Consider the following 20,358-nt stretch of genomic DNA (forward strand, 5'->3'; position numbering starts at 1 on the left):
AGATTTGAGGGTTGAGAAAACACCCCCAACCTTCATTCTGTAGATAGCAGCGTTGTGGCCAGGCCCTGGGTGTTGGGGAGGGCTCACCTGAAAGTGTGAAAGAGAAAATCTTCATGACACACATGGGCTCACACACATACATGTTAAGAAAAAAGAAAGAACGGGGGAGGTAGAAGTTCCTGAACACCCTGTAAGCTGATTAAAGGGTACTTTACTTTTACGTAGGAAGGATTTAGCCACACAGTTCGGTGCACTGTCTGACCTCAATAAATTCCCATGCCATCCATGGGCATTCTGCTGGATGCTGGCAGATACTGCGCTCCTCAAAGGCGGGCTTCCTTTGGACAGCTTCATCAGGGCTCGTGATGGCATTGCTGGACCTGTGTAATGGATGAGATGGTCTCTTGCAACCTTCTCAGCCCACTTGGGCTCCTGTGCACTTAGCCATCTCAGGGCCACCAATCTCAAAGAGCAGCACAAAGGCTGTAGGGGCTTTTTGGCCAAGGAAGGTCTATCCACGAAGGATGTTCTATCCTGAACATCCTGAGTTGCTGCTGTAACACATCCCAGGTATGGACAGTGGACAAACTGACAACCGATGCTACTTTGTAAGGGCCGCCCTGGATAAACAGACACCCCAAAGGCTGAAAACGCTTTCCCAGCCCATAGCAGGAGTTACAACATCCACACAACACACAAGAAGCACAACAACAATATACTAGAAGACCTGGCTTGCTCTTACAGCTTTTTGGAGATGCATTTTGGTGGACAACAGAGTTATAAGCTGATGCATGTCACACTGCAGGCTTGCTATCCTCTCTGTCTCTCACCAGAGAGACTGCAGCTGACAGCAGGCTGCTGTGAACAGCCCTTGCGCCCGTGGCAATTGGATTTCCTTAATGCAGCTCATCACGGGTCTCTCCATGCTGTGTTAATCAGTGCCAAGCAAGAGCAGCACTAGGCCTGGCCACGTTCCTTCCTATCCCACCTTTTCACTCTCTGCCACTGCCACAAGGCAAACCCCGTTCTTTGTTGCTAAGTAGATAAACCGGGTTCCTTCAGTTCTTGTTCTTCTGGTCTCCTCTCTTTTCTTCCACCTTGCTCTTTTCCTATCTTGCCAGGTAACCCCAGGAGTTCCAGCTGATCCCATCACCATTGATACCACTTCCAAGCATCTTCATACAGTATAAATAAAGAGAACAGTCGTAGTCCTATCTTCTTCCCACCATTTCTATGTCATCAGTAGCAGTAGTGTTTGCGAACTTCAAAACCCAGCAAAGGCAGGGAGTATTTCCAGGGTGTTTCTATGTATGCATCAGTATTCTCCCTCCTTTGAATCTGTAGTAAAATTTGCTCTTTCCAGACCTGTAGCGGTTGTGCTTGTGAAACCACAGCTTGAAAAATACTGTCTTCTCCTGCCCCACCATTGCCACTGATTGGAGAGCGTTTGCCCGAGGAAACACTACTTGTTGTTCAGGCAGATCATATGCACTGAATCGTCTTGGTAATTGCAAACAAAACCCATGCCAGAACTTAAAAAGGAAGGAAGAACAGAAGATGAAGCTCCTATCAAGAAGTGATTAAAGCCAGGAGGAGAGATAATGATGCCAATAATAATGAATCAATTGGTACAGGGGTATTTGCCCAACAAATTAATGTGATTAGACACACAATCAGAAGCATCAGCAGAAATGCGGCCCACTGAACTGCTGTGAAAGACATGATGAGTTTCGAGAGTAATTAAAAGGACATTTCAACCTGGATACATTATTTGCTGTTAACCACAATTGCTCATGTTCATCTCGTTACCCAAATAATTGCTTTTGATAAGGGCTGTAGATTTATAGGGAGCTGTGGAGAGAAGTGGGCCAGTGGCATACTGTGAGTTGGCTGAGACCAGAGCAAGCACTTTGTGGTAAGTACTGCTGTGCTGGCGTGCTCAGGCTGGGTGGGCTGCATCCTCTCTGCTGTGCAGGTTTGGGTACTGGATTGCAGAGCCATTGCCATGAGGACATCCATCTCCTGAGCAGTTGTGCTGATAAGAGATGAGGCTTTGTTCCTCTGGAGCAGATAGAGGAAAGAACAAAGACCAAACAGCAGCTGGACCAGAGAGACATGGTCCTTAGTTTTAGGTTGACTGGGTTGATGGGCACTTTCAGCCAAAAGCACTTGCAACTGAAGGAGTTTGCATTCACTGAAAGCCAGCATTGCTGAGGAGGGCAATAAAAGCTTGGAGGTGTACGATGGAAGTTATTAAACTGAAAATCTACCTCCTCCCTAGGTCTGGATGATCAGAACAATTCAACAATGCAATATAAAGTGATTGTTACTGACATAAAGGAGAAGTTCCCCAACACCTGTCGCTGTCATATTTGAAATGCCCTTTCTACTTTTTTTATTTTTATTTTTTAATTTCATCTCCTTTGAGGCCAAATCAGGCAGGAAAAACAAAACCCAAAGCATCAAAAGTGTGTGAGATGGAGCTCATAGATCTCTAACCACGAACTTCTTCTGCAAGACCTCTCTGCTCTGCTGCTCGTATTCAATCTTCTCTTTTGTCTTTCCTCTTCTTGCCCCATCTCATCCTGCAGCATCTCTAGAGTAGAAAATTTCTCCAGGAGTGTGGGGAGAACGAAAGTGGTTCAGGAAACCAAAAGTCCTTTAATGCTCTTTGTACTGTCGAGTTTCAGGCTGGAATAAAACCAAATTGGAAGAGCTTTGACATTAGATTAGCAAGGAGTGCCCGAGAATTTCCTAGAGTGCAGCCAAGAAACCAAAGCCCACTCCTTTGCAGGAGAAAGAAGAGTATTTCAAATTAAAGACATAGCTTCTGGGTATCCCTTGGGGAAATGTGAGCATCTTCTTACAAAGGCACGTACGCATCTCTGCAGGCACGGAGCCATGAGAAGAGGTTGGAAGTAAAAGGGAAGAAAATGCAACGGCTTGTGATGAACAAAAGGCAATTTTCTTCTTATTTCAGTAAGAAAACGAAATGCAAGCTGTTGTTGTTACTGAAAACGCGTGTTTTTTCTTTTTTCCCTCTTGAAAGATTAGAGGAGGGATGGATATCAGCACAAGTGCGGGGCTTTTCCTTCTCTTATGTGTAGGTGAGTTCTTTGTTACAGGCAAATTTTTTTTTGCCTGATAATTTAGAAGTGGAGAAAAATAGATTTCTCCTGGGCACCCTCGAGGTATATTGCTAACTGTCAGTGTGGTGTGGGAAGTTTTCTTAGCTGTTTGAAATCCTCTCTCTGCAGACTCAGTTCTCAAGGTGCTTATAGTAGAGTGGAGTTTATTCCATATGGTGGTATCACCAATGAATTATCTCATGTTAACTCATTCTCCCTGCGTATTCAAGGCGTGTTATACTGAGTCCCAGCACAAACATCGTCTATGAAAGGCACCCTTGGGTCCAAGCTCCAAAATGGCATGCTGCTCATGATGGTAGAGTGACAGCTACGACTTCCTGGCAACATGAATGACTTGAATTGTTCATCTTTCATATTTTAAAGAAACACTATCTTTGCTGGCAGGAATTCCTGCCTAATTTAGTCAGAGTTATGTTATTTATGTAGCCGTGTCTTCTCTGTGGCATATGATCTCTACCAAAGATACAGGTCATTCGTTCCACCCACCATACAACTTTGTGCTTTAATTCAGGAGCCAACATGGTTTCCTTGATGACTGCTCTGAGTCGGCTAATTATTCCCATGATCGTCCTGTCACACTTCTCAGCATCTCTTCCATCCCTAGAGAGGTAAGCATTCCTTGTGCCTCTGCTTCCTTTTTCTCTATGTCGTTTTGTCGGAAGAGCCTGCCAGCCATAATGCCAACTTTTCATCTTCCTTCCAGAAGCTGCAGCTGCTTGGTTGTTGTTCTGTTTTTCTTCCCCAGATGGATTTAGTTCAATGAATGTAAACATCGTAAACATTGTTTTTCTTGCTTAAGTGTGGAAGCATTGATTGGACTTCACTGAGAACTAAAATCATGACCCCTAACAGACCAAACTACATAAAAAAGACACTTCTGAATCTGTTGTCCTGCTAATTCACTGGTAAAAGGGGAATTCTCTTTTAAATAGTTTAAATAGAGCAGTTAAGGCCAGAGTAACTAAAGGTCTTAGGCTGCAGGGCAGAGCTAAGACCCTTGCAGCCCTTCCGTGGCCACTACTACTGCCTGGCCTAGCTATCACTATCCATAATGCTATCACTGCTGTAGACACACACTCACATGAGGGGCACTCTCCTGAAGCTGGTCCAGACCAACGTCAGCGTCCCAGACCTTTTATCCCACTCACTGCTCAGCCTGCTTTGGAGCCTGCTGGCTTTGGTTGAACATTGTTGAGGTTTTGAGCACGTTTGTCAGTGCTTTGTGAATCAGCCACCAGTGAGTGCTGAATGTGGTAGGACTACCATAACCTACCTTGTCCTCAGGGTTTGTTTGTCTGGATGTTCTTTTTCTTCCTCCTCCACTCTTGTCCCATACTTTTGTGCTCAGTTAAGTGTTAACCAGACATCCTCAAACCCCCACATCCTTTTGATAAGCTGACGATACTAGCAAGAAACAAGAGCATGGTTTTGCTGTGTGCTGGTTAGGAGAGAGATTTCTTTAAAATTCTTAAGATATGTATTTTTCTTTTGGTGAAACTGCCAAATAAGCACAAATTCTTACCCATCTTTGCCTGGGACCCTCTTTTCTTGAGAGAGCAATTTTAAGTGCCCATTATTCTCCAGTTTTAAAACCATGTCTTTCGTTGTCTTCTCATCTCTAGGACTGAGAGACATGCTGATGGGCTTTTCCACAGTGAGCTCAGCAAGATGAATGACAACGCTTTTGTGCAGCAGCTAGTGAAACACCTGATGGGCCTCAAGGAGAGGTAGGAAGGAGCTGAATCCAACCTCCTGGCGCAGGGAGAGTGGGAGATGAGATTCCAGCAATGAATGAGAAGTCCATGGGGCTGAGTTTCTTCCAATTCCAATGCCTCAGTGGTGGCCTCATCCAGTGGATGCAGAAGATGGGAGGAGACAGAAGGGGAGGGATACGGGTCTCCCAAACACTGGAGAAATTTCCGAGCGCTGAGATAATGGCATGGATGGGAGTTGCAGTCATTCTGTTGTTTTTTTCCTGCTGCAGAACTCAGAGGCACTCAGATGGATTGTTCACCAGTGAATACAGCAAGATGAGAGGAAACGCTCGGGTTCAGAAATTTATCCAAAATCTAATGGGCCGCAAGCGCAGGTGAGAGCTCTTCTTTTTTGGGCTTCCTGGTGGGTCAACCTGCCTTCCAGAGGGCAGTGCTGCTTCACAGCTGTGGTGGTTACCCTCCTTTATTATTACTGCTCTTATTATTCTTTATTTAAAGCAGCAATTCAGGCCTGGTCAAAACAGAAATGCAGGAGAAGGAGAGAGAAAGCAGCAATGAGGACCTTTGCTATATGTGGCTGTACCAGAGCTTTCTGAACAGCAGGTGCGTGTGCTCTGCCAAAAGCTGTGCTCTCAGGGGTGGTTTGCAGAGCTAAAAAAGCAAATGTTTTGGTCAGACTGCAAGGTGGCAGGAAGATGTGTGCACTCTCAATTGATTTTTGTCTCCGCATTCATGGTAATTTCTATTTCTACCTGCTGAGCTTGCCTGGCACTCTGTTGTGCTTTATCTGAAGTAATGTTGACATTAAGATTTACAGGTAAGATGTGCCATATAAAAGCCAGTAACAAAAAAATAATAAAGCCCAGGGAAATGAGCTAAGATCCTTTTCTAATTGTAGAGTTGTTATTCTGGACTAAGCTGATGGCACAGCTCATCAGAAGACCCAATCAATTCAGGATTCAGGAAATGATTCAAGCACACCCCTTGTCTGGACATTGCATCTTCCCAGTGGCCAATTGTTTTCAACCAGACATCTCAGTATAAAACCACTAAAAATAGGAGGAATATGCCAGCTGCCCGCATTGCCTAGAATAATGAGGGATGGTCACAAGGCTGGAGCACTTCTGCTATGAAGAAAAGCTGAGAAAGTTTGGGTTGTTCAGGCTGAAGAAGAGAACGCTCAGGGAAGAAACTACTGAGGCTTTTCAGTACATAAAGGGGAATTGTAAGATGGAGACAGAAATTTTATAAGAGTATGTACTGACAAGAAAATGGTCAGGGCTTTAAATAAAAGAGGGTAGATTTAGATAGGATGTGAGAATGAAACACTTTGCTATGTAAGGGCACAGGCTGCCCAGGGATGCCCCAAGTGAATGGGGCTTAGGACAAACCAGTCTGGTGGAAAGTGTCCCTGCCCATGGGAAGGGTTGCACTGGATTGTCTATAAATGCTCCTTCTACCTCAAACCATAATGGAGTTCTGTGATTCTGTGGTGAGGTCAGTAACCTTGTCTGTACATCTGTGAGGTGTTTGACATCAGGTAGCAGCAATCCAGGCCCCCCCATCACACATCTCCTCCTTATTATCACCTCTGAATTTTGCCAGGTGCCCTTTTCCCTTTTCCCGTGGTTCTTTCCCACAGAAATAACAAACTGCTGTTCATTTTCACCCTCTCCACAGTCACTCAGACAGCGATGCCAAGGAAGCTGCTGCAGTTACCAGCCGGTACATTTGCCCGCTCTGCAGCTGGTGACAGATGTGAAGGGAGTTGTTTTTGACTGAAGGTGAAAGGAAAACCAATGTTCTGTCAGAAACAACCAAGGAGATGATTTTGCATGTAAACAACCTTGAAAATAAAGCGAAAAGTCATTGGATTTTTCTTTGGAAAAGCTCTTGAGATCAGCAAATAAAACAAAATTCTGGAAAGCAGAAAAAAAAAAAAAAAAAAAAACCCACAACCAACAATAAAACCTCTTAGATAATCAAGATTAAAATGCATGTTGGTGTGAACTGGTGTCAATAGGTGGAGGTTGTGCAATGCACATCACTTCTGATGCGTTAGCATCTGACTGTCTACTTCCAACAAAGATATGTTAGCTATGTTTTGGCCATAATTTGGGAAACATGGTGAGGGTCGCACCTTTAGTAGGTGTTGGGTCATTAGGAATGCAATGTAGGGGCAAGAAATGCTTAGTCATGCTTCCCCTGTCTGTATACACAGGCACGCAGGGAATAGCTAATGGCTCTGGCCACATCTGCTCAGGCTGAGGCTCAGCACTGCCCAGAGCTCAGCTGTCCAAAGAAGCCAGCAACAAAGCTGGCACCATTTAGCAAAAACTTACCCAGGTGCTAGATGTTATTAGAAGGAAATGTAATGAGAGCTAAACAATAGAGATACATACAGATGGATTTTGCTCCATTTTCCCCTCCTTATCTTGCCCAGCCTTCTCAAAGCCACTGAAGTCAAACTCTGCTGGAAGGAATTTGTTCCCATCATTTAAACATAAGCATGTCTCATGTTTTTTTGTCCATACAAGTGGCCAAATGCATTGCCACATGGCATTAGGCTTGGAAAAATTTACACAGGCTCTGAAAGAGGCAGGACAAGAGCATGTAACAGCACACTACTGAGGCTTCAGGAAGCTGCTGAGGTGTAAACTGTTGGAGCCTGGATGGAAATTCAGGGGAGCATCCATATAAAAAACTGCTGCTGGCCACTGGTGGAAGAGGATGTGCATTGTCCCTGCTGAGCTGCTGGGCAATCACAGAGCTGCATCTGGGTCTGATCACTGTTTTTGGATCCACTCTGCTCACTTCATCTGGGTATCCTAGGGTGACTGAGAGTAACAAGATTGTCACAGAAACATGGCTGATTATCTCAGCTTAGGGACCTACACATGGACTAGCTTTCTTTGCCATTGAAACAAAAGGGCAGCCAAGATGGCTTTTTCTTCACTTAAACCATGAAGTTCTTCAGAAATGAATTAATATGCCTCATTTTGCCCTACCTTTGCCCTGAACGTGAGGTCTTCTGTCAGTAGGTGCTTTTAATACTGATACACACAGTATCCCGCGCACCATTTCCCACTTTCTATCTGATGAACACCAGGACCTCTACTCTCTCAGATTCTTTCTCAGAAAATGGCAGACTCCAGGTATGAGGAAAGCCATTCCTCCTGTAAGGCTGCAGTGCACATCATCACAGGAGGAAGCACTGACAACGCGCACGCCAGCAGCTGGGAACATAAAACAATTAGGAAAGAAACAGCCTTGTAGATAAACCAGACTGGCATTAAGTCATCTTCCTCTGAGAAAAGACTTACTGTAAAGAAGTTAGACTTTGCCTTGAAGAGACAGATCAAAGCACAGGAATGTCATTTATGTGGCAACAAAGGCTCCTTTCCCCACAACACTATCTGGCCGTGCTCTATGCAGTGACTTAAAACAGAAAGATGGTAATTATTTCTCTCCATTTAGATATAGGAAAATTAAGGTTATAAAGGTTTGGCCAAAGTCCAGCTTACGTAAATGATGGTGCAACAGGGCAGTAAAGCAGAGCCTGGAGTCCTCTGCATGGCACCATGCTTATCTTCCAACCTTCTTTTTGACTTCACAATAAAAACAGACTCTCTGAGCAAGTGATGGGAGGCCCTCTATGCACTTATTTACCCAAATCACTCCAGACTTTTGTCTTCTCCAACCATCCTCTAAAAAGATTTACTGCAGTACTGCCAAAATTCTTGCTAAGGAGCATTCACCTGTGTCCCACCAGGTCTTGACACGGCACTTGGAAAGGAGAAATGCACAGGACAAGCTCCCCAAGGCTAAATATCATCAAACATTTCAGCTTGTAGTTCTGAGAGAGGAAGAGATAAAGCCTTCTGGATACAACTGAACCAAGATAGAGAACAAGCAGGAAAACCCACCCTGTAAAAGTGCTCCAAATATTCCCTCATTGCTAAAGAGATTTGAAGGGAGAAAAGGCCCAGAAACAAAGCAGAAAACGGAATTCATGCGTTATCATGTTCTGTGCCAGCAAATGTCTTAAAAGTCGTCCAATGAGATGATGAGGCAAAGGTTGAAGTGCAGCAGCGCTCTCTGTCACCCAATGTTTTTCTGCCTTCCTGAAGCAGTGAATGCGGAAAGTACTGTGAAAAAGGGAGAGAAGACAATCAGCTTGATTAGAAACAGGGATTTCTTCGACACTGCAGCTCACCATGGGTGTTTCTCACTGGCTCCTGGCTTCTGTGCTCTTTCTGCTGCTCTCTGTAACAGCACAAGGTAAGTTGTTGGAGGTCTGTGACCACAGAAGAATAATCCCCTTGGCACCAGGCTGCTCCACTGCAGCCAGCAAATGATTTTTAGAGTCTTACTCTAGGACAACTTTGTTCAAGGGCTTTCTCTCCAAAGGTAACCAGAGGGACCTCAGTTCTATCTAATTCTAACACAACATGGATTGCAGGCAATTTCGTAATTCATTTGTGTGGGGTTTTTTTTCCCCAGGATGTTCTGTCTCCGATAGCAATCCGAGTGTTCCTGAAAATAACAATCCTGGACATGTTGTGGCCAATATCTCTGTGGAACCAGGTTTCACTGTAACTATCGATCCTAGCTCTCCAGATGGCAATTATTTTGTCATCCAGGGGTCCGAGCTGCAGCTGAGCAAAAGCGTGGACTATGAAGTAAGCCTTCAGTGGGCAGACTGTAAGGATGAGTTGGGTAATGCTGGGATGCAGTGGGTTTCAGCCTGAGATCTTGGTCTTCCAGGAATTTGTAGCCCAAGTCTAAAGCATAAAGGTAATACCTTTGAAAAATAAGCCTATTTCAGATGGAAGATCAGCCCTTACACAGGCAGAGGTCGTGGATGAGGAGTGGTTGCATGATATGCTTGTTGCAACCTTCTTTCAATAAATCTGTAAGAATAAAAGCAAGCAGAAGGTTTTAAACCAGAAGGGTGACAACAGCAGTGTTCAGAGCTTCCCAGGACTCATGTGAAAGGATCCCTGTTTGCCTGTTCCGAAATACAGTTCTGAGCAGTGAGGTGATGTGCATAAAGGCAGCGTAAAAGCTCAGTGTGTTTAGTTAGGAAGCTGCTAAACTATTCTACCTCCCTGCCGAGTTCTGTATGCAGCCACAAGTGTCCTTAAGATGCCTTTCCAAAAAAGTAAAAAACCCATGTTTGAATAAAGAATAGCAGGCAAAGGTAACACCCTGCAGGCGATGCTGTACTTGCTGCATAGCACATTTCTGTTTCATTCAATTTAAAAAGAAATCTCTGTTTGAACTTACCTAAAGTAGGAGAAAATAGTTAATTAGCTCTTCTGCCATGTTACAGGGATCACAAAGAAGCTCTTGATCAGTCAGCTTTGACTCCAGTATAAAAAAGAGCCCAGTGTTGATGAATGGCTGTAAAAGAAAGAAGGGAATAGTTAGATATGTCTGAAAACAAGATAAAGCCCAGAAGCATTGCTGATTCAGAAAGAGTTGGTGTATTTCTAAATGTTTGTTTTTGCATGCAGACTGACACTGTGCTGTTAGTGATCCTGACTTGTGACAACAATGCTGGGGAGGTGAGTGCTCTTCCAAACACTCAGTTCTGTTATAAGGCAGCACAGGGAAGCATGTGCATCCCTCATCTCGTCCTAGTGGCTCTGCGAATGGCAGGGATGGGAACAAATTGCAAACCCCCCACATAGTGGGTTGTCTGTAAATCATAGAATCATAGAATCACCAAGGTTGGAAAAGGCTGGAAAAGATCATCCAGCCCTCAACACAGTGTCCAAATGTCCCTTGAACACAGCCCCATACAGCACCCACCCAAGTGTGCTCCTTACACCATCCCCTCTACCACTTGGTAATCTGTTAGCAACCCCTAAGTCTCTTTTTTTCTCTTTGATTCTCTCGCTTTACTCCATCTGCAGAGTTACAGCCTGACAATTATTGTGACCATTCTCAATCTGAATGATAACAGCCCAGTGTTTCCGGAAACCAACCTCACCAGAGTTATACCTGAGGTAAGGATTTCACAGAAATGTGTTACCAAGTGCTGTGGGACTAAGGGATTTCTACCAGGGAGATGTCTTCAGCCAATTTCACAGAGAGAATAACCACAACAACTTTGTTTCAGGACACAAAAGTGAATGCAACCATTGTAGCCCGTGAAGATGTAAGTGCTAGTGATGCTGACTTGGACATAATCTACTACAAACTCAATTCGACAGCACAGGTAAGCATCTTTCTTCTTTGGGAGAAAAAAGTGTAGCTCTGAAAAAGTCCTTGTGTTTGATTCAGATGAGCCCCAGCTCTGAGACTAGAGGATTGCTGTATGGCATATGGTTCTCCAGCATCTTCTTGGAGAGGTATGCCTTCTGCAAGAACCAAGTGTTGGTCTGGTTAGCAGAACATTGCAATTGATATTGCTGATACTGAAATTTTCTTGTTTATGGTTTTATCACACAGTACAGCTCAAACTCTCATCTAAGACATTTTGAGTCATGGGATTCAGGGAAGTCACAATGGGATGGTCTCTAAACAGATCAGGAGAGATCTTTGAACTTCATGGAGCTCAGAAATGCACTGAGTCAGAGAGAGAAAGTTGTTGTTGTTATCTTGTTTGTCTACAGAGCCAATGCAAAGTGGGGATAGCATGATCTGCCCAAGATTTCAGAAGTTTTTATCAATGACAAAGGCAGACTTCATTTTCTTCTTGGTTTAAATCCAGAGACAGCGTTTTTAAACCTATCTTTGATCACAACTGCTAGTAGAGCTTTTCCATTTCTTCCCCCCACAGAACACCAACGATTATTTTGCCATAAAAGGAGTCAATAACCCTGAAATCTATTTACAAAAAGCGTTGAATTATGACAAATTTAACTTCGCAACATTGCTCTTGTATGCAATGGTAAGTTATTTTGGAGCATATTTTGGGTAAGTCTGAATGAGAGGTCTCTCAGATGGCAGGAAGGAGGGTAGATAGTGAGGGCAGTGGGTTTGGAGCAGCCTTCCACCTCCATAATCACATGTGACTGCAGCGCTGCTACCAGACCTGCATTCAGCGCACCTTTATCAGCAGAATGTCAGCAGATGATTGACTGAGCTAATTTCATGAGTTCATACACCTCAGACAGAATGGAGTTAGAACAGCTAGGGGACCTTGGGCCACTGGTTTTCCAGGTGGGATCTTCAGGCAATAAAACTGCATCTTACAAATACAATTTGTTTTTGGGTACAGGACAATATTGAGGGCACGAACGAAATCATTCATACAGCTACTGCAACAATTAACATAATTATTGAGCAAGCTGACACCAGACCTCCCTGGTTCCTACCCTGCACCTTCATTGACACGGAAAGAAGCATTTGCATCAGCAGCACCTATACTGGCAGAGTCAATATGTCCGAGATGTCGGTAAGAAGGCATGATAAAATGGTATCCCTCATGCTATTAGCACCTAATCATTGTCACGAGCTTGTGCTGATCTCCAGGCATAAACGCAGTCTTCATCACCCTGGAAAGTGAAAGTTTTCCTTCCTTCCCTCCGTCCCCAGCAATTAATCTGATTCTGCTCGGGTAAAACCAGCAGAGCCATGCTGGGATGGAAGAGCACTGGATAGCTCTTGGTGTTGTAGCATATTATGTAATACTTTGCCTTTCCATTGCAGACTGAACCGCTTGCCTTGGAGCCAGGGCCCATCTATGCTATCGATCCTGACTACATTTTAAATGAAAAAATTGTGTACAGTATTGTTGGTGGTGAGTGGAATTTGTCACCTTCTCCAAACTGCATTACTCTTATATCTCCTATATTAGTTGCCAAGAGGACGTACCCTTGGCAGCACATGAGAGTTAATGGCCTGCAGATTTACCCCTCTGTTTCTGACACAGAAAAATAATTAAATGCACAGAACATTGTGGATTAAATAGAAGAAACAGATCGCACAGAGAGGAAGATGAAGAAAACTTCCAGCCCATAAAACAAGCTTCACAAACTGTGTTTCAGAAGGACTTCCCCTCACTTTTGGGTAGTGAGCCATGTTTCATTTTTAAGCTTTTAGACTTGACTTTGCCAGTCTGGTCACACCACTCTCACGCAGTCTTTGAGCTGAACCTAAAAACTCCCACATCCTCGGCATAATTTTCATTCATCATTTCATGCTCTTATTCCTCTGTTCATTTACCACAGTCTAATCTGCCTTGTTTTATCCTTGATTTTAAAAAGGTTACTTGAATACAGTGAAATGATTGCCCAATCATTGGCTGGGCCATTTGGCCATCCGTTACATTCAAAAGACTATTTTTATTTATTTATTTATTTATTGTGACAGTGGCTTCTAGATTAACCACCAAGGCAAAGGCAGATAATACAGGTCAGGAAGAGTGATGACTTTTTTTATTCCACATGGTCCCATATCTGTGACTATCTTTCTGATAGTGAAGACATCATTGAACCCCAGATTCCATTTTGGATGTAGTGTGGCCTCAGCTTCCCACAGTCAGTGGGAACCCGATAAGGGAGATCTTGTCTAAATACAGCCTATAGCATCTAAGAGTAAGGAACACAAGCAAAAATGATACTTATATCTTACTGTACGTCCAGCATAGATGGTTTTATGATTCAGACAGAAAGCAGTGATATATGAGGCTGATTTTTACCTCTATATCAGTGCAAGAAGGCTTCTGTGTCTAGTCTCCTTTTGTACTCAGCAGAGAAAAATAAGTGTTTCCAGAGAAGAATGCAACTCATAATGACCATATCCACAATTAGTCAGATAGGTAACAAGTATGAGTGGAGATGCCTGTCCGCTAGATGCCTAGAGCTATTCAAGGTGAAACCCCACTCAACTGCTCTCTTAGCTTAGCTTTTTGTAGCCTCAGTTCTTAGCTGTCACCAAGAGCAGCCATGAGCTCCAGGTCACTTTATGAAAGTATCCCATGTTTGAATGGTCTTTTTTTTTCTTCAGGGAATTCAGATAACATATTCTCAGTGGATGCAGACACGGGAAATCTAACTATGAACAAAGTAGCAACTTCTGCAAATTCATACCTATTACAGGTGATGGTAAGTCTGATGACACTGCAGCAGAAATCCAGTATAGCTGGCTTTCTAGGAAGCAGGGATCTTGTCGTGTCAGGAATTGATCACATTAATAACGAAAGCTAACTTTTTCACATCCTTTTTTTTCTTCTTTTTTGGAAAGCCTTTAGATCTAGTAGTTGATCAGTATCTCATATCAGTTTTCATGTAAATCTTTTGCAGGAGTCAAGGCCTTTTCTCTTATGATTGTGTTATATTTTTAAAGCAAGTTAACTGAGTGAGGACATCCTGCTGAGTTCAAAGCATGGATGAGTAGAAAGCTTTCTGTAGACAGGACTGGAGCTTGTGTCACAACAGTTAATGTCATTCACTCCTAAAAAAAAGCTCCTCTTTTGGTGAAACTCCTCAGGAAAGAAGCTGAAAAGCACTCCTGCACATATATACCTAGGAAGTGTGGACTCTAAGTATCTGAACTGACCAAATCCCTCATGAAGTAGAGCAGACTTTGGCTGCTGATGCTGGAATCCCAATGCTTTGCTCTGGAGCATGGTAATTTGTCCAGAGCTGACCTTACAGAGAGCCGCGTCCAGATGTTAGGACTAGACCAAGACTGTGTGGACAGCCAACAGTGGAAGCAAGCTTAACTACAAGAACCACAAGCCATAAGGCTCCCCTCCTGTGGCTCAAAGTTCACTGCAAATCATGGAAAGAAAGCTTATGGGTTGGAGCAGGTTTTGTATCAAGCCTATCCTTTTTATGTCTCATCACTAAAAGGAATGTCTCTCTCTTTCTCCCCAGGCCACTCAAGTCAACAACAAACAGAAATACTCCATAGCCAATGTAGAAATTCAGGTCATCAATAAAAGTGACCATGCACCACGCTTTGAGTCCGGAATCTATGCAGGGACAGTGTCTGTTGGTCTGGACCCAAAAAGTTTTGTCTTCCAAGCTGGTGATTCTTCAATCCCCCTGATGATAGCAGCACTGGATGACGATTTCCCTGATGTAAGAAATAGAAAATGCACTGAATTCTTCATCACTGCTTCAGCCTTAAAGCGGGATAAGCAAACATGGGGAGGAAGTGGTGGGGAAAGACAAACACACTGTTTTCTCTAGTGTCCCATATATTTATCTGTAAATTCTACATAGATTAGTACCATTTGTGGTATGGTCTAATCTGGAGAAGCTGCTGGACTCCTTTCCTCCAAGAACAAGTCCCACTTAGATTTAGGTAGGTGAGCTGATTTACTGCAAAACAAAATGCTTGATAAGATCAGAATTAGCCAATACTGTGAACAGGTCCAAATCTGAGCTTCTGAGAAGAGATAGAAAGGCAGGATCCCATTCAGAGGGGTCTTCTCTTAGCCAGGTCAAGGGTTGTTACTTGCGGACCAGTCTGGGAAGAGGAGACAGTCTGCAGAGAGCAAATTAGCAAGGTCTTGCAGTCCTGAGCTAGAAATATTAAACCTTCTCCCTGTAAAGACTCATTTTGAAGGAGCCATTCCTCAAAAAAAATATTAGAAAAAGGGAAGGGGAAGAGATTAACCGACCAGCCGTTCTCTTCTTCCCTGTTAAACACAGAAAAGTGTGACAGTTTTAGAGACAAAGGAAATAATAGCGCAGACCTCAGAAAAAGGATTGTCCTTCATTTACATGCCCCTTTGCATCCCTATTGAAGACAGAACTAATCAATTTTCTCATCTAGGAAAAGAGGTAGTGGCCTCAAGTTGCACTAGGGGTGGTTCAGGTTGGATATTAGGAAAAGATTCTTCTCAGAAACAGTGACAAAGAATTGAAACAAGTTGCCTAGGGAAGTGATGGAGTCACTGTCCCTGGAGATGTCAAAGAACTGTGAAGTGTGGCACTGAGGGACATGGTTTAGTGTGCACAGTGGCAACGTACTGGTGTTTGGACTTGATCTTTTCCTACCTTAATGCTACTATGATTCTATGAAAATTAGAAGATCCCTTGCACAGATGTGTTTTATTTGTGGAAATATTAATGACACCAACACAAGCTGGTTGAGTCCTGGGATGTTTTTTGGACGCAAAACTTTTAGGATACATTCTTACCTTCTTATGATAGAATTATTTCCTATTCTGTACATCTGCTTATACTGAAGGCACATTTGACAAGTCCTGCTAACAGAGGCTTACAGACATGCACACAAAACACAGCGAGGTTTCATCATTCACTCTTCTGGTTTTTCAGAAAGTCAACCCAAACATTGAGTACTACATAAGGAACAACACCAATTTCATTGCAACCAAAGATGGACTTATCCTGACTAATGTGATGCTGCACTCACCGGAGACTGCAATCATGGAGGTAAGCAACTTTCTTTATGACCTTGGCCAAGATTGTGGAAAGAAGGGAGAGTAACAAGAAAGGAGTAACAAGGATGGGATGTCATTAGATAAAGGCCAATCTTTGCCCCAGCCATTTGTATCACAAATATATAGGGATGGAGGGAGATGAAGTGATGGTTAATGCACTCTGCATGATACAGGCTGTATCTGGCACTAGCTGTAAAATCTTTTCTTTTATCCTCCTGTGGAAGATATCATTGGAGACAAGCTATTTTTTTTCCCCCACGCAGGCTGTTGCAAAAGATACAGTGAGTCTACAGGAGGGAAGCACTGTAGTAACAGTGGAGATCACCGCTGCCAAAGGTAGATTGGGTATCTTTTGTATTCTGGTTCACTGACCTCAGAGTGAGTTATCTCACCAAGCTGAGCTAGCTTCAATGGAGGCACAGCACAGAAGGAAGAAGGAGCTGAGAGTGGTGGAGCTCCACATCAGGTCTGTGGGCTGTGTCTCCCTAGGAGACATGATTAAGAACTAAAAATTCAGTGACGTTTTAAACCCTCAACGGCTTATTAATGATAAACTGAGAGTGCAATCAAATGCAGAGAGAGCACTCAAAGTCCATTGTCATAAACAGGCCAGTAGGAGGAAAATGCTGTGTTTCATTAATCATTAAACTTTAAAGAGATTAATTTACATTACAAAACGAAGCTGGAGATCTTAAAGAAATAAACCCAATGACAACTACAAGCAAAGCTTAACCCTGTAGAAGTTACTGTATCACCACTGTAATGTGGATGATCTCCATACAAACATACTTATGCTGACCAGAGGCTGAAAGCATAAACTACTCCTACCAATTTTTCCTGTTAGAATCACTCTGCCCTGTGAGAGAAATTAAAGGTCTTAAGGATCTCTGTGACTACTTTTCTTCTCTTGGAAAGAAAAGGGACTTTGCCCAGTTCCAAAAGAGCCTGACAGCTCTAGTTTAGAAACTGGAATCAGCTTTAAGAAGGAAACTGCAAGAAGAAATGTAGCAAAACTCCCTCATGACGTGATCTCTTTCTTTCTCATGGCTGTTCGTATCTTTGCCTTCAGCATAAGAAGGATACACTACTGTACTTCCTACTGGTAAAATATAAAGAAGTCAGACCTGACCTGGTTGTTCATATTGACATCAGAGTCAGTCATTCTCCTTCCAAGAAGCACAGCCTTATTCCTTTTCTATATTTTGTTTCTATATTTATATGCCCATCAGTGCCAAAGGTGAAGTTTCACATTAAAGAAAGCTTTACATTTTCACAGACACGTGTCCAAATGTATCTTAGTTTTGCTTGCTAGTGGAAATGCATGAAGTGGGAACAGACAGGATCTACTTAGTTCTAATTCTGTTTGTCTAACACAGTTGTGCACGTATTTGCTTATTTAAATTGTGTGTAAACATCGTATACTTGTAAATGGGTGCTTTTTCCATTTCTTATAATTGCACACAAGTTATAATATTCTTACAAAAAACCTGTTCTTCTTGGGCAGCTACTGAATGGCCTTAGATCTCATTAAATATCCCACTGCCACATTCTGCAGCACAAGATGCTTCTCTGCCCTTCAAAAAGTGTTTGGATCTTTCCCCAAAGGGAAGCATTGTGGTAAAAAAAGTTGGTTGACACTGCTAGACCTCATAACACTGTTTGTTTTTTTTTTTTTTCTGGTTTTTTTTTTTTTTTTTTCCTTGTAGCTGAAACCTCTGCCTCTGATAAAACATACACTGCACAGGATATGGGTATCTTAGGTGGTATCTTAGCTGCGTTGCTATTAATTGCCTTAGTCTTCCTTGGAGTGATGATATATAAACAATATGGAAACACAGTCAAGTTCCTGATTAATAAAAAAGTAAGTATCTTCTTTGTACCTGGCCCCTGTTTAGATGTTGTTAGGGACCCGAGGAGGATTTCAAGTATGGATGGGCTTTCCAAATATTACACATATGTGTGAAAGTGATGATCCCAGTGGGCCCCTTCCAACTCAGGGTATTCAGTGATTTTATGCACTGATTCATCTCTGACTCCTCAGGTCTTTGGCAGCCTCATAGCTTCTATGCTCAGGGCTCAGGTTGTCAGACTGGATGATGATCTCTGCCTTAGGATGAAGAATCTCAACTCTTCTGAAAGGAAAACTGACTTGTTAGCAACTGTAAGGAGCATGCCTTAGAAGGAAGGTGTAATAGCATTCCAAGTTGTGGGAAATTATCCCTTGTGAAAGTTTTTTTTTTTCTCTCAGTGCAGAAAGTGAATATATCTCCACAACTACCAATAGTCTTGCTGGTTTATACTGGGCAAAATCCAGCCAAGTCACTTCAGCCACACTCCTCCAGCCAATTTCTTTTCCTTTCACTACACTCACAAGGTGTCTCTTCTCCTGTAGTTCTCCAAGGATTTCCCTGGAAGCTACGACAACCAAGCTTACAGGCAAGATGAACATCCTGATCTGAGTGCCAACAAGCAGGAAAGCACAGTAACTGAGATACAACAGCCATCACTTTTCTTGACACCTTCTAGTGAACAAGAAATTCATGGACTTCCACAGACTTCCCCAGCTTTCACCATCATTTCTGACCAGAAGGTGGAAGAAGAAGAGGAAGAGGAAAAGGTGGAAGAGGACACTAAACATGAAAAAGAAGTGAAATCTATCCTCAAAACAGACAGGAATGAGGGGGACCCAGGGTACAAAGCTGTGTGGTTTAAGACCGATGTGGATCCAAGTGGAGAGAATGTTGAAGTGATTAATGACAATGCAGCAGATTATGATGATGACAGTGACCAAGATCTGCAGGAGAATGAGAAGGAGGAAGAAGATTACAAGGATGACCACCACTGAGATCTGGGAGTGTTCCTTGCCTCAGACAGCTCATCATTCCAAGCCGCAGAAGTGTCAGTCAAGATGTCTACCAGAGATGACAGCGATGCATAATGGAACTAGGTCTGCAACTATCCCCTCACCAAAATGGAGAAATGTCCATTGCTTGGGTGAGACAGAGCCCACCTTTCTGCTCAGGGCAAAACTGAAATGCAGGAGAACAAAGTTGACTGTCCTGCATGCAGAGATTAAAACCAGAAGGGATTATAACTAATTCAAACTTCTAGTAAGACCTTGAAATATGGCTTGGGATTTTGTATGGGGAAAACACGTCCCATCCTTCTTCCTATTTGTCCTAGGGTCCCCTACATCACATTTCCCAAGCTGATAGGTATATGGGAGATGTAGCTGAACTGACTTTGAAGCATTTATCTCAGTTCATGGTAGCAACTTAGTTGTATGATCCAGTGCTTTCATCTCCTCTTGGTGGGTAAATGAGCCAGCACTGACTGCTCAGCTGTTCCCTTTAGGTGTTGCATGTTGACATCATCTGCAAGACATTAGCCAATGCAAGTCACTCCGATCCTGCTGTTGCTCCCAAGACTTCAGGACCTGGCTCTGCTCTCTGCATCCCAGCAGGAGCAGCTAGCATGACTCACTAGGGACACCACTGTAGGTCTCCTTCCTGCCAGAAAATGAACATTCAGATGATTGGGAGACGCTGTTTCCTCTGCTGCTGATAATCAAGGACTGATAACATATTCTTTACTGAAAGAATCTGTCATTTATTATTCTTTGTCACAAACCATTAATTGTGTGTCCTTCCTTGGCTGTATCCTATGTGTCAACGCAAAGAGCTCCTGCCATAGCCTGTCTACAGAATGTCAGGTGTATTTCCAAAAAGCAAAAGATGTCATTCCAAAGGTGTATTTCCAAAAAGGAAAAGATGCCATTCCAAAGTGCTAGATGTGGATCAGCACATTGTTTCCCCTGTCCAACAGGACTCAAGGTGTTCCTTTTATCATTGCTGCTGAAAGTGGAGGTCAGCAGTCCTCCACACGCCTCACTTAGTGTAGATGAAAACCTCTTTGCATCCCCATTTTTTTCCATTCACAATGAGCCCAGCAGGCTCTTTTGATGGTAAAATGGCATCTTTCAGGCTTTACCTAGAGCCAAGCTGCAGCTCAAAAGCAGAGGTGGTCCACTGAGAACACAGAAAGAAACAACAATAAATAATCCTGCCTGTGACCTATAGGCTATTCTCCGCAACACTGTCATTACTCCAGATAAACCCATGAG

At 43.2% G+C, this 20,358-nt stretch overlaps 2 protein-coding genes across 4 annotated transcripts; both read left to right on the top strand.

Moving 5' to 3' along the window:
• The first annotated feature begins 1,881 nt into the window (after window positions 1–1,881).
• On the top strand, window positions 1,882–6,738 carry SCT (secretin). Of its 3 annotated transcripts, none has more exons than XM_052695680.1 (6): window positions 1,882–1,915; window positions 3,661–3,757; window positions 4,772–4,876; window positions 5,134–5,238; window positions 5,363–5,467; window positions 6,545–6,738. In XM_052695680.1, exons 2-6 carry the CDS (start codon window positions 3,669–3,671, stop codon window positions 6,615–6,617), a joined length of 477 nt encoding a protein of 158 aa, XP_052551640.1. In that variant the 5' UTR covers window positions 1,882–1,915; window positions 3,661–3,668; the 3' UTR covers window positions 6,618–6,738. The 3 variants fall into 3 exon arrangements, with proteins under 3 accessions (XP_052551640.1, XP_052551638.1, XP_052551639.1); XM_052695678.1 differs by lacking the exon at window positions 1,882–1,915 and adding an exon at window positions 3,035–3,107; XM_052695679.1 differs by lacking the exon at window positions 1,882–1,915 and adding an exon at window positions 3,038–3,107 and having other exon boundaries at window positions 5,366–5,467.
• A 2,215-nt stretch (window positions 6,739–8,953) lies between these two features.
• On the top strand, window positions 8,954–19,871 carry CDHR5 (cadherin related family member 5). The gene is made up of 14 exons (XM_052694963.1): window positions 8,954–9,145; window positions 9,368–9,546; window positions 10,384–10,434; window positions 10,786–10,878; window positions 10,992–11,090; window positions 11,655–11,765; window positions 12,096–12,272; window positions 12,527–12,617; window positions 13,826–13,923; window positions 14,698–14,904; window positions 16,111–16,227; window positions 16,499–16,571; window positions 17,942–18,096; window positions 18,628–19,871. Exons 1-14 carry the CDS (start codon window positions 9,082–9,084, stop codon window positions 19,078–19,080), a joined length of 1,968 nt encoding a protein of 655 aa, XP_052550923.1. The 5' UTR covers window positions 8,954–9,081; the 3' UTR covers window positions 19,081–19,871.
• Window positions 19,872–20,358: the final 487 nt, after the last annotated feature.

The sequence above is a fragment of the Tympanuchus pallidicinctus genome, unplaced genomic scaffold (assembly GCF_026119805.1).
Source record: "Tympanuchus pallidicinctus isolate F22 unplaced genomic scaffold, pur_lepc_1.0 scaffold3, whole genome shotgun sequence".
NCBI classification, from domain to species: Eukaryota; Metazoa; Chordata; class Aves; order Galliformes; family Phasianidae; genus Tympanuchus; species Tympanuchus pallidicinctus.